At 40.3% G+C, this 12,647-nt stretch overlaps 1 protein-coding gene across 4 annotated transcripts in view; it reads left to right on the plus strand.

Annotated features, from left to right (window-relative positions):
- LOC133540068 (triple functional domain protein-like) overlaps window positions 1–12,647 on the plus strand; it is a 212,868-nt gene that overhangs the window by 111,252 nt on the left and 88,969 nt on the right. For all 4 annotated transcript variants that reach the window (XM_061882552.1, XM_061882551.1, XM_061882554.1 and 1 more), the window contains exons 11-16: window positions 3,180–3,311; window positions 3,413–3,643; window positions 3,916–4,038; window positions 7,504–7,695; window positions 7,862–8,031; window positions 12,398–12,572. In XM_061882552.1, the coding sequence (XP_061738536.1) occupies window positions 3,180–3,311; window positions 3,413–3,643; window positions 3,916–4,038; window positions 7,504–7,695; window positions 7,862–8,031; window positions 12,398–12,572 (1,023 nt within the window). The remainder of the gene's footprint in view (window positions 1–3,179; window positions 3,312–3,412; window positions 3,644–3,915; window positions 4,039–7,503; window positions 7,696–7,861; window positions 8,032–12,397; window positions 12,573–12,647) is intronic.

The following is a 12,647-nucleotide window of genomic DNA, read 5'->3' on the forward strand; positions in this document are numbered from 1 at the left end:
ACGGGAAGGTGGGGAGAAAAGTGAGAAAAGTCGGGGAAATGTTCAAAAAGTCCCACCCTGGTTCGAGTGTGCACTCAAACTCAAACTCGAACCCGGTTGGGACTCGAACTTGGGTAGGTATTTAGAACATTTTGGGGGACTTTTGGCGACTTTTCTCATTGTTCCCCCCTACTTCCCGTGGGACTTTGCTGGGTGCGTTTTGGACAATTTTTGTATCCCAGGACTTGTGTGGCCGGTGGCGGGACTCATAGGACTGGAACCCGGGGAGGTATTTTGGACACAATTGGGACTTTTGAACATTTTGGCCGCCTTTTCCCCCTCTTCTTCCCCGCCTTCCTGTGCACCATTGCTGGGTGTGTTTTGGACACTTGGACAAAAATAGTTCCAAGCATATTTTACTCAAAATAGGTCATAAAATGTTGGGAACAAGCTTTAATATCTTACTGAGATCATTTAGGAGCAAAACCCTTAAAACAAGTAAAAGACTCCAACATAAAATCTTCTTAGTGAGAAGAATTATCTTACCAGACAGAAAATAAGCAAATATCACCCTTATTTGAGATATTTCATCTTATTCAGATTTCAGTTTTTGCAGTGCATGCTGGGATATATGACTGCGGGAGGCGTGCCGTTTCTGTGTTTATGTAAAGACCCCAAAATGTCTCCTATTTAGAGACAAGCTTACGATGCAGAGTTTAAACTCAAGGCGATCAGTCACACAGTAGAACACGGGAATAGAGCAGCAGGGAGAGAATTTAACATTAACAGCAGCGACACTGACTCCTTTAATGACGACTTTGACGAGACGGAACCGGACATGTTGGATGCCGTATTCGCCCAACTGTTTGATTCGAACACTGAAGAAAAATTTGAGGGATTCGTGGATGAGGAATAACTTAATAAAGTGAGCTTTACATGTTTATTTTGTGTGTTGTGTTGTGTGACATTATCGTTTGAGCAACGTTGAGTTATTGATATATTATTGCTTTGCACTATTTCGAGTGTTAGTATATTGTGATTGCGCTAACGTTTTTTACGTGTTTATTGAATCGGGGAAAATAATAAAACAGTTGTTTATTCATTTTGGGAGTGAACGGAGTTGTCAGAACGCTAGTTTGTAATCTATTAATAAAGTTTGACTGACCTATCTGACTGTTTTGTTGACATTCCCTTTAATGCAGCTCCATCTAAAGCAGGGGTGTCAAACTCAAATACAGAGTCGGCCAAAATTTTAAACGGAACAAAGCCGCGGGCCAATGTTGAACAAATTAACCTTTTAATAAGGACCCAAACAAGTTTTGCATTAAATATTGAACAAGCAAGGCTTATATAACTTTAGTGACACGCAAAATCCAGTTTCAAATAATAATGATAATAATTTAAAAAATATCAATGGCATATCAAATAAAAGTTAAATAAAAATGTTATGCCTTTTTTTCTATTTGCAATCTTTTGAGGTAAATATCAAATGTTTACCACAGGCTAATAATAAATTTGAAAATAAAATAACAATAAGTAAGCAAGAGAAAATGCATGAATAAAACGTTAATTATTGGTCAGTTTGCTGGAAGTTTCCCGGAAGAGTTAGTGCTGCAAGGGTTTCTGGGTATTTGTTCTGTTGTGTTACGGTGTGGATGTTCACCCGAAATGTGTTTGTCATTCTTGTTTGGTGTGGGTTCACAGTGTGGCGCACATTTGTAGCAGTGCTAAAGTTGTTTATACGGCCACCCTCAGTTTGACCTGTATGGCTGTTGACCAAGTATGCCTTGCATTCACTTGTGCGTGTGAGTATAAGCCACAAATATTATGTGACACGCTGTTAGTATGGAGGAAAAGCGGACGTGACGACAGGTTGTAGAGAACGCTAAAGGCAGTGCCTTAAATGTACGCCCCCAATATAGTTGTCCAGGTGGAAATCGGTAGAAATTCGTGAGAATGGTTGCCCCGGGAGATCTTCGGGAGGAGCACTGAACTTCGGGAGTCTACCGGGAAAATTAGGAGGGTTGGCAAGTATGAGTGTTAGCGGTGAATGCTGTTTTACAGCGGCACCGATGCTGTATAACACCGGCGGGCCAGCTCTAATGCTAAATTGATATTGACTCAAGGGCCAAATTAAATTACGGGCCAGAGTTTGACACCCATGATCTAAAGGATGCATAACGTAACCCCAGCCTGTACTGTAGCATCTATTCTATGCGCCTTATAATGCGGTGCGCCTTATATATGAACAACATTTTAAAATAGGCCGTTCATTGAAGGTGCGCCTTATAATCCGGTGCACCTTATAGTGCGCAAAATACGGTAATTGAATAAAAATTACTTAGTTAGAAAATACAGTGTTTGAAAATTCAGTGTCCAACAAATTCAGTGCTTCAAAATTCAAGACCCACTTTCAGTATATTAAGAATAAAGCAATCATGCCTGTCTCAGAACCAGCCAATCAGGTGTCAAGTTTGAAGTCACGTGACAAGAAAATGATGACAAAGAATAAGAATATTGCTATAATGAATTTTTCTGCACTGAATTTTTTTCATTACAATATTTTGATAAACTAAACTAAAAATTCCGTCACAGATTTTTATTCAATTAACTTGTCAGCATAATTTGATCTAAAAATACCAGTTCCCAAAAATTGCTTTCGTAATAACGACACCAATGACCTTGATAGGCAGGCCAACAAGCATTATATAAACCTGAGGGCGGCATTTCTTTTCTCCTCCAACTCAAGACAATGTGAACAAGGGCATCTCCCTCTTGGTTAGATTCAACGCTTTGCATTTAAAAAACAAACACACCCACAAAGTCTAACATTTGCATGCATTTACAAACATCATGTGGCTTCTGCTCATTAGTTGGACACAATAGAAGGATGCATGGACCCATTAGCAACATGCATGCTCTGACTCTGCCGCTGTAATGTTTTTATGTTTATTAGAAACTTTTCTGCCTTTTGAAGATTGACTCTCGCCCCTGATCGCGGTCATCATGGCAATGTTTAAGGATGTCACTTGATTACTGTTGTTTTTCTACGCTCACACGTTTGAAGAAGTTGTTAGAAGTCGCCACAAGACACCCATGAATAATTCCACAAAGAAAATGGATGAACGTAGCGTGCTGTTTGTAGTCCAGCAGAGAGAAGGCCTTACTGTGTACTTGGCATGTGACTCCTCTCCTTGCAGTACATGAGCAACGTGGACACGTGGTGTAAGGCGTGCGGCGAGGTGGACTTGCCCTCGGAGCTGCAGGACCTGGAAGATGCCATTCACCACCACCAAGGCTTGTACGAACACATCACCTCTGCCTACTCGGAGGTAACCTTTTCTCAAACTATCTATTTAACCAAACGGTGCAGTAAAAAACTCCTCCAGCTCCAACAGAAAAAAAACACTACAAACCCACCTCTAACCCCCAGGTGAGCCAAGACGGCAAAGCTCTCTTGGACAAGCTGCAACGACCCCTGACCCCGGGCGGCGCCGACTCGCTCACGGCGTCGGCCAACTACTCCAAGGCGGTGCATCACGTACTGGACATCATTCACGAGGTGCTGCATCATCAGAGGCAGCTGGAAAACATCTGGCAGCATCGCAAGGTCCGACTGCACCAACGTCTGCAGCTCTGCGTCTTTCAACAGGACGTCCAGCAGGTACACACACACACACACACACACACACACACACACACACACACACACACACACACACACACACACACACACACATGACGAGGAACAATCCTGACAATATCAGAAGGTCCGGTATGATAACGTGGCTACACACTGTCCAAAAAGGGGCTTTCTTGCGTTGGTATGGCAACTGTTGCCATGGAGAGTGCATGCAGATGCGGAGAGAGAAGAGCTGAGCAGAGAACATTGATTAGAATCGCCTTCTTGCCGATGGTCTCCCTCTGTCATTTCAGGTTCTAGACTGGATAGAAAACCATGGCGAGGCCTTCCTCAGCAAGCACACAGGTGTGGGCAAGTCCCTCCACCGAGCGCGAGCCCTCCAGAAACGGCATGAAGACTTTGAGGAAGTGGCCCAGGTAAATAACGCGACCGGTATATAAGTGGCAGCCACTAAATTTTTGGGAATAATTTATCATTTTTCCATATATTAGTAAAACTGGACTGTGCTGTATACCGTATTTCCGTGAATTGCCGCCGGGTATATAGTATGCCCCTGCCTAGAATTACTGCCGGGTCAAACTCGTTTCGCAAAATATTTAGCGCATGCTTAGCATTACCGCTGGTTTAGGATTAACGCCGGGTCAAACTCGTTTTGCAAAATATTATTTTAAATAGCGCATGTCTAGAATTTCCGCCGGGTCAAACTCGTTTCGCAAAATAATTAGCATATGCCTAGAATTTACGCCGCGTCAAACTCGTCACGTCACGAGTGACACTTCACCTGTCATCATTTTCAAAATGGAGGACGCTGATTTCAATCATTTGAAATCGCATAAAGGGAAGAAGATTAAGAGCTATTCAGTAGGATTTAAGGTCCAAGCTATTGAGTATGCTAATAAGAACAGTAAGCAGCTATGTTTTATTAATATACCGTAGCTGCGTGTGTCAAATATGAGTCATTGAATGACTCCCGCCTCCTGGTGATAGAGGGCGCTAGTGATCCTTCTTGCGACTACTCGGCTGCAGAAGAAGTGACAACAAGCATCAAGAGTGAGCAGCGTGTGTTTATTTTTTCCTCTCGCTTACACTTTTAACATGGAGGATTACATATCTAAAATAAAACCTTTTTCTAAACTGGACTTTTAATCGAAGCAGGAGGTAATAAATGAAGATCTCCATCGAGACAGAGAGACTTTTAAAACTGAAGAAAGATAAGGAAGACTTCTATAAATAAGTTATTGATGTTTTTGACCAGAAGGAGCTGCACATGGACTTCATTTATAAGTAAAGGTAAGACCATAATAACGTTTTTTTTATTAAATGTGCTTTTAATGATGGTATCCTTACATCACACTCAATTTTTTAAGAGCAGGCCTAAATTTACTGCATGCCTTTGGTAAGTGCTGGACTGAGAAGAGGTTCTAATATAATTAGCGCATGCTTGCCTTTACCGCATGCCTTTGGTAAGCGCCGGAGTAAGAAGAGGTTCCTGAGCCAGCAGTAATGCTAAGCATGCGCTAATTATTTTGCAAAACGAGTTTGACTCGGCAGTAACTCTAGGCAGGCGCATACTATATACCCGGCGGCAATTCAAGGAAATACGGTATCAACATTTCAAACATTTTGTTAGTTAAAATAAATATGGTAATAATTATCTGCTTAACTTAGGATTTCCAAAGTAAGTCCTCCGTCATGTTGTACACAGTAAAATGACGATAGATTTTACGGTGAAGAACTGGCAGCTGAGTTGCCAGAACTCCCCAGTACCATTTTTCCATTTAGAGTAATATGGTGTAACTGAGCTGACAGTTTTTTTACTGCAAAATGTAATTGTTTTTTGGGGGGGGGGTTTTGAGTGTGTTTGAAAAATAGACTAATCGAAAGCACAGTCAAATGTAAAATAATATCATGAGCTATAATATTCACAGTTAGATGCGGCCCTAACTGCAATGTGGCCCTCAGTGAGAAGAAGTTTGGTTCTGACATGTGCGAGCAGGTGGTGTTCTTGTTGGGGTTTTTTGAGCTTGAAAAATGTAACTTTGAGCAAGTTGTATTCAGCTCTTCTAAATATATTTTTTGTCAAATCCTATTTTTTTAATAATATTGTTTAGACCAGGGGTCACCAACCTTTTTGAAAGCAAGAGTTACTTCTTGGGTACTGATTAATGCGAAGGGCTACCAGTTTGATACACACTTAAATAAATTGTCAGAAATAGCCAATATGCTCAATTTACCTTTAAATCTATGTTATTATTAATAATTAATGATATTTACCTTTGTGGAAACACTGATCATCTTAATGATTTCTCACAATAAATATATATAGAAACAGATAAATATCAATATGCAACACTTTATTTTTGTATTTTCTCTAAGTGCACATTTTTCAAATTGAACATATTGTGAAATCACAATATCCCATTTTAACTAGCTAGCCACTAACATTTTTTAATAAATCATGAATTAATTTGCACAATGTTTGTACAAATAATAACTCGTGTAAAATACAATAGTCAACTCTCAAATGTTTTAGATTTGCCAGAATATATTTTTTTTTTATTTTAATCATAATAAGTTTGAAGAAATATTTCACAAATATTCTTTGTCGAAAAAACAGAAGCTAAAATGAAGAATTAAATTAAAATGTATTTATTATTCTTTACAATAAAAAAAATAAATTTACTCGAACATTGATTTAAATTGTCAGGAAAGAAGACGAAGGCATTTAAAAGGTAAAAAGGTATGTGTTTAAAAATCCTAAAATATTTCTTAAGGTTGTATTTTTTCCTCTAAAATTGTCTTTCTGAAAGTTACAAGAAGCAAGGTAAAAAAAAATGAATGAATTTATTTAAACAAGTGAAGACCAAGTCTTTAAAATATTTCCTTGGATTTTGAAATTCTATTTGAGTTTTGTCTCTCTGAGAATTTAAAATCTCGAGCAAAGCGAGACCAGCTTGCTAGTAAATAAATAAAATTTTAAAAAATAGAGGCAGCTCACTGGTAAGTGCTGCTATTCGAGCTATTTTTTAGAACAGGCCAGCGGGCGACTCATCTGGTCCTTACGGGCACCCTGTTGCCCGCAGGCACCGCGTTGGTGACCCCTGGTTTGGACTATTTATAGTATTTATTAAATTATTGTAGAACAGTGATTTTTTTTTCATTTGGATTTTTAAATGATATTTATTTTACTCCTGGATTGTTTGGTCCAATAACCGGTAAGGTAGAAAATATTACTTGTCTTATATTGTAAAAAAAAAAAAAAATGTTACAAACATATTAAAACGGCTGTTTCTTCATATATAAATAACACATCTACCAACTGAGCTAAACTCTACCAACTGGGCGGTTTAGCTCAGTTGGTAGAGTGGCCGTGCCAGCAACTTGAGGGTTGCAGGTTCAATTCCCGCTTCTGCCAACCTAGTCACTGCCGTTGTGTCCTTGGGCAAGACACTTTACCCACCTGCTTCCAGTGCCACCCACACTGGTTTGATTGTAACTTAAATATTGGGTTTCACTATGTAAAGTGCTTTGAGTCACTAGAGAAAAAGCGCTATATAAATATAATTCACTTCACATTAATTTTTAACCTTTTTAGAAAATAAAAAAAAAGCGGTCCATTAAATCCTTTTGATTTTTCACTGAAACAAGTTTAGATTCTTTATCAAGTGAACTGATAATTCACAGTGGTAAGATTCACACACGCATTTTCTTACATGACATGAGCTGTTAAAATGGCACCAGTAATATGATCCAATGCTGCTGGTATGATTGATTTTACAATAACAATAATGCTCTTCATCAGTGCAAAGTGACTTTCCTGTCCCTGTCCATTTTCAAATGATTTATTAATATTGCACCCTTTATGGATTCATCCTGTGCAGAACACTTACACCAATGCAGACAAGCTGCTGGAGGCGGCCGAGCAGCTGGCCCAGACGGGAGAGTGCGACCCGGAGGAGATCTACCAGGCCGCCCACCAGCTGGAAGACAGGATCCAAGACTTTGTCCGGCGCGTGGAGCAGCGCAAAGTCCTGCTGGACATGTCTGTCGCTTTCCACACGCACGTCAAAGAGGTGACGTAACGCCAAAGTGGTTGTTGGGTGGGCTGCCTGTGAGAGCCTTTGCAAATGATTCACACTTTTCATTTCACAATGACTCATAGACGGACCGGCATTTGACAAAATATAACCACTTCTGTGTCAATAAGTAAACACTGCCACCTGTTTTCCTGCTGTGCAGCTGTGGACGTGGCTGGAGGAGCTCCAGAAAGAGCTGCTGGACGACGTGTACGCCGAGTCGGTGGAAGCCGTCCAGGATCTGATCAAACGCTTCGGCCAGCAGCAGCAGACCACGCTGCAGGTCACCGTCAACGTCATCAAGGAGGGAGAAGACCTCATCCAGCAGCTCAGGTAGCTAACATGAAGCACTGATGAGGAGAATACACTTAAACAGCGTGAAGAGGAGGAGGAGGAGGAGGAGGAGGAGGAGAGAGTCTGCTCCATCACTCCATCCCCAGTGTGTTGCACCACCATGTGTTACATAATTCTGCTTTTATAAGTGCACAGTGTGGCAGTCTCCACACACCTCCTTTGTGTGTGTGTGTCTGTGTGTGTGTGTGTGTGTGTGTGTGTGTGTGTGTGTGTGTGTGTGTGTGTGTGTGTGTGTGTTTGTGATAATCAATTAGATCTCACCTCTCCTGAAATGTTTCCCTTTCTGCTTCAAGTATCATGCATTTCTTCTTTTATACCATGCACAAGCAATTTCTAGCATGCTTTACTTACTACAGGGGTGTCCAAAGTGTGGCCCTGGGGCCTTTTGTGGCCCGCAGGTCATTTTTTAACGGCCCCACGGCACATTTTGAAAACACGATTGAAAAAATTCAAAACATAAACAGTGGTATGAAAGAGCAAACAGGTGAAATGTAACAAGCAAATGTTGCAAAGTTTACTCTACTAACACAAAGCTGCCGTGCAGGCTGTTTCTTTCTTTAAAACATAATAATGAATCAAAATCAATGTTGTTATGAATTATTGACCTATTCAAGGCTCCAATTACGTCACATTAAATATTCCACTTTGAAATATTTTGGAGGAAAATTATGCATTTTTTGTGTTTGCCATATAAAAAAATGGAGCTGTTTTTTGGGGGTTTTTTTGTTTTTAAATAAGGGCCGAAAATGAAGAAACAAAAAACATAAACAACAATACACCTTATAATTAACGGATAGATCTGAAAATGATCTCGAGATTATTATGTTAAAAGTAAACAGTAAAAAAAATAGATAATTTATTTTTTAACACTTTAATGAGTAGGACACTTTTGGATCCCCAATAATTTTGGTGTGATTTGTTTTTAAGTATCATTGCTCAAAAAAACTAATGAAATAAAATCAATGGTTTTATGAGTTACTGGCCTTTTTAAGGCTCCAATTATTATATAATCTCAAATATTCCACTTAAAAATTTTATTGGGTGAAAATCTTGCATAGTTCTTATTTTTTCCATAAAAAACAGGGTTTTCTTTGACAAAAAGAGCATACAACTTAAATCTTTAAAAATGTTGTATTGACAGAATGCCCTAATGTTGATCAAGAGATTTAAAACTTGAAAAATAATGCAAATAATAATACTGAATCCATCCATCCATCCATTTTCTACCGCTTATTCCCTTTCGGGGTCGCGGGGGGCGCTGGCGCCTATCTCAGCTACAACCGGGCGGAAGGCAGGGTACACCCTGGACAAGTCGCCACCTCATCGCAGGGCCAACACAGAGAGACAGACAACATTCACACTCACATTCACACACTAGGGCCAATTTAGTGTTGCCAATCAACCTATCCCCAGGTGCATGTCTTTGGAAGTGGGAGGAAGCCGGAGTACCCGGAGGGAACCCACGCATTCACGGGGAGAACATGCAAACTCCACACAGAAAGATCCCGAGCCTGGATTTGAACCCAGGACTGCAGGAACTTCGTATTGTGAGGCAGACGCACTAACCCCTCTGCCACCGTGAAGCCTAATACTGAATAATGACACTTTTTTTATATTTTTTTGACCAAAATCCTATGGGGAATGAGTGGAGGCCTAAATGTATATTTTTTATACATAAATTGTATTGGTTTTTAAAATTAAAAAAATATCAAATGGCCCCTGCTTGCTTTGATTTTTCAGTGTGCGGCCCTCAGTGGAAAAAGTTTGGACACCCCTGACTTACGACATAAACATAAAGAAAGATCCATCGCTTTAATGCAGAAGTGTTCAAACCCTTTACGATAAGGGCCGCCCACTGAAAAAATGAAAAGATGCATGGGGCCATTTTGATATTTTATCTTTACAAAACATTACCTTTTGGACTTCCCTTAAATTTGGTCTTTAGACTTAGACTTAGACTTCCCTTTTATTGTCATTCAAATTTGAACTTTACAGCACAGATAAGAACAACATTTCGTTACATAAGCTCATTGTAGTGCAGGATAAAAAAAAAAGCAATAAGGTGCATATATAATTAAATAAATATATATAAATATATAAAATAAATAAATATTTATAAATAAATAAATAAATGGATTACTGTACAAATAAATATATTGTACTTTTCCACATGCATCCATTATGGATGTATGTTATATTGTCTTTTTTATTCCAGCGAGTTAATCCATTTTGCTGGGAGTTGAGGGGATCATTTAATTATGATTTCGTTCAAGAGTCTTACGGCCTGAGGGGAAAAGCTGTTACAGAACCTGGAGGTTCTGCTTTGGAGGCTTTGGAACCTCTTTCTAGAGTCCAGCAGTGAAAACCGTCCTTGGTGCTAGTGGGAGGAGTCTTTGCAGATTTTCTGAGCCCTGGTCAGGCAGCGGCTTTTTGCGATCTCCTGGATAGGAGGAAGAGGAGTCCTGCCGTCCTCACCACTCCCTGCAGAGACTTCCAGTCTGAGGCATTGCAGGCTCCAGTCCAGACAGAGATGCTGTTGGTCAGCAGGCTCTCTATAGTGCCTCTGTAGAATGTGGTGAGAATGGGGGGAGGGAGCTGTGCTCTTTTCATCCGACGCAAAAAGTGCATGCGCTGCAAGCTCTTTTTACAAGAGTTCCGGTGTGTAGGGACCAGGTTATATTGTCAGTTGTCTGCACCCCCAGGAACTTGGTGTTGCTTACCATCTCCACCGCTGTGCCGTTGATGTAGAATATATACTTTATATATATATACTTGTATTTGTTGTTTTTCTTTTGTTTGTTTGTTTTTTCCAACGCTTAAATCTCTAGATCAGTGGTTCTCCAACTTTTTTCACCAAGTACCACCCCCCTCAGAAGACACTTGGCTCTTCAAGTACCTCTATAATGACCAACATTAAAATACAGTAGCGTAGTAGGCCTAAATCTTCATTAAAACAAGGCAGTGGTTTTATTTAACAGGTTTGTTTGACTATTTTTGGCCATTGCAACAGTTTGAATAGTAACATTGTGTATAAATATTTAGAATAGTAATTATTTGGCATGCCGTAAGTGGTACAAGGATTTTTTTTTTTTAAAGTTTTTTTATTTCCCTCTTAAAAATGTTCAAATTGGAATATTTAATGTGAAATGTTTGGAGGCTTAACTAAATAACACAATAACCGTTGTGGTGAAGAAGGAGCTGAGCCGGAAGGCAAAGCTCTCAATTTACCGGTCGATCTACGTTCCCATCCTCACCTATGGTCATGAGCTTTGGGTCATGACCGAAAGGATAAGATCACGGGTACAAGCGGCCGAAATGAGTTTCCTCCGCCGTGTGGCGGGTCTCTCCCTTAGAGATAGGGTGAGAAGCTCTGCCATCCGGGAGGAACTCAAAGTAAAGCCGCTGCTCCTTCACATGGAGAGGAGCCAGATGAGGTGGCTCGGGCATCTGGTCAGGATGCCACCCGAACGCCTCCCTAGGGATGTGTTTAGGGCACGTCCAACCGGTAGGAGGCCACGGGGAAGACCCAGGACACGTTGGGAAGACTATGTCTCCCGGCTGGCCTGGGAACGCCTCGGGATCCCCCGGGAAGAGCTAGACAAAGTGGCTGGGGAGAGGGAAGTCTGGGTTTCCCTGCTTAGGCTGTTGCCCCCGCGACCCGACCTCGGATAAGCGGAAGATGATGGATGGATTTTAATTCCTTGTTATAATTTTTTTCGCATTGACAGTTTAAAAAAAATCCCACGAAAATTCTCAGGAATCCAAAAGGGCCACACTTATAAAAGTGTTAAAATACGTCATACACTGTTTTTTCGTTTTTTCTTTAAACTCTTAAGTCCCTAAATCAACTTCAGATCTATCCCTCAATTATGTGTTAATTTTTTTTAAAGTTTGTTTATTTTATGCCCTTTTGGTCATAAGTAACTTAGTTTTTTATGGCAAACAAACAAAATATGCAATATTTTCTCCCCTAAAAGTAATATTGAAATATTTTATGTAAAGTAATTGCAGCCTTCAACAGGTCAATAATTCATACCAAGATTGATCTTGATTCATTATTATTGTGTTATTAAGGTAAAAAACAGTCTGCATGGCTACTTATTGTTATTAGAGTCAGTAATGCAACTTTTTCTCATTACATTTCCCCTGTATGCTCTTTCATGTCACTTTTTAATGTTTCTTTTCTAAGAATATTTTTAGAATGTGGCCGTTACAAAATTAACTGCAGGCTGCAAATGGCCCCCAGAGCCCTCTTTGGACACCACTGCCTTAATGAATCATTTTATATAGCTGCTGCATATGTAGTTGTTGTCATCCACGTGCCTCTTGTGCTTTTCTGCGCCAGAGACTCGGCCATCTCCAGCAACAAAACGCCCCACAACAGCTCCATCAACCACATCGAGAGCGTGCTGCAGCAGCTGGACGAGGCTCAGGCCCAAATGGAGGAGCTTTTCCAGGAGAGGAAGATCAAACTGGAGCTCTTCCTTCAGCTCCGCATCTTCGAGAGGGACGCCATTGAGGTGAATCTCGGGAAACTTGCCTGTGTATTAGACATCAACCCATATGGTTTTTTAAGAGCCAACCAACCGACCAAT

This window comes from Nerophis ophidion, linkage group LG21 (genome assembly GCF_033978795.1).
Source record: "Nerophis ophidion isolate RoL-2023_Sa linkage group LG21, RoL_Noph_v1.0, whole genome shotgun sequence".
In the NCBI taxonomy this organism is placed as follows: domain Eukaryota; kingdom Metazoa; phylum Chordata; class Actinopteri; order Syngnathiformes; family Syngnathidae; genus Nerophis; species Nerophis ophidion.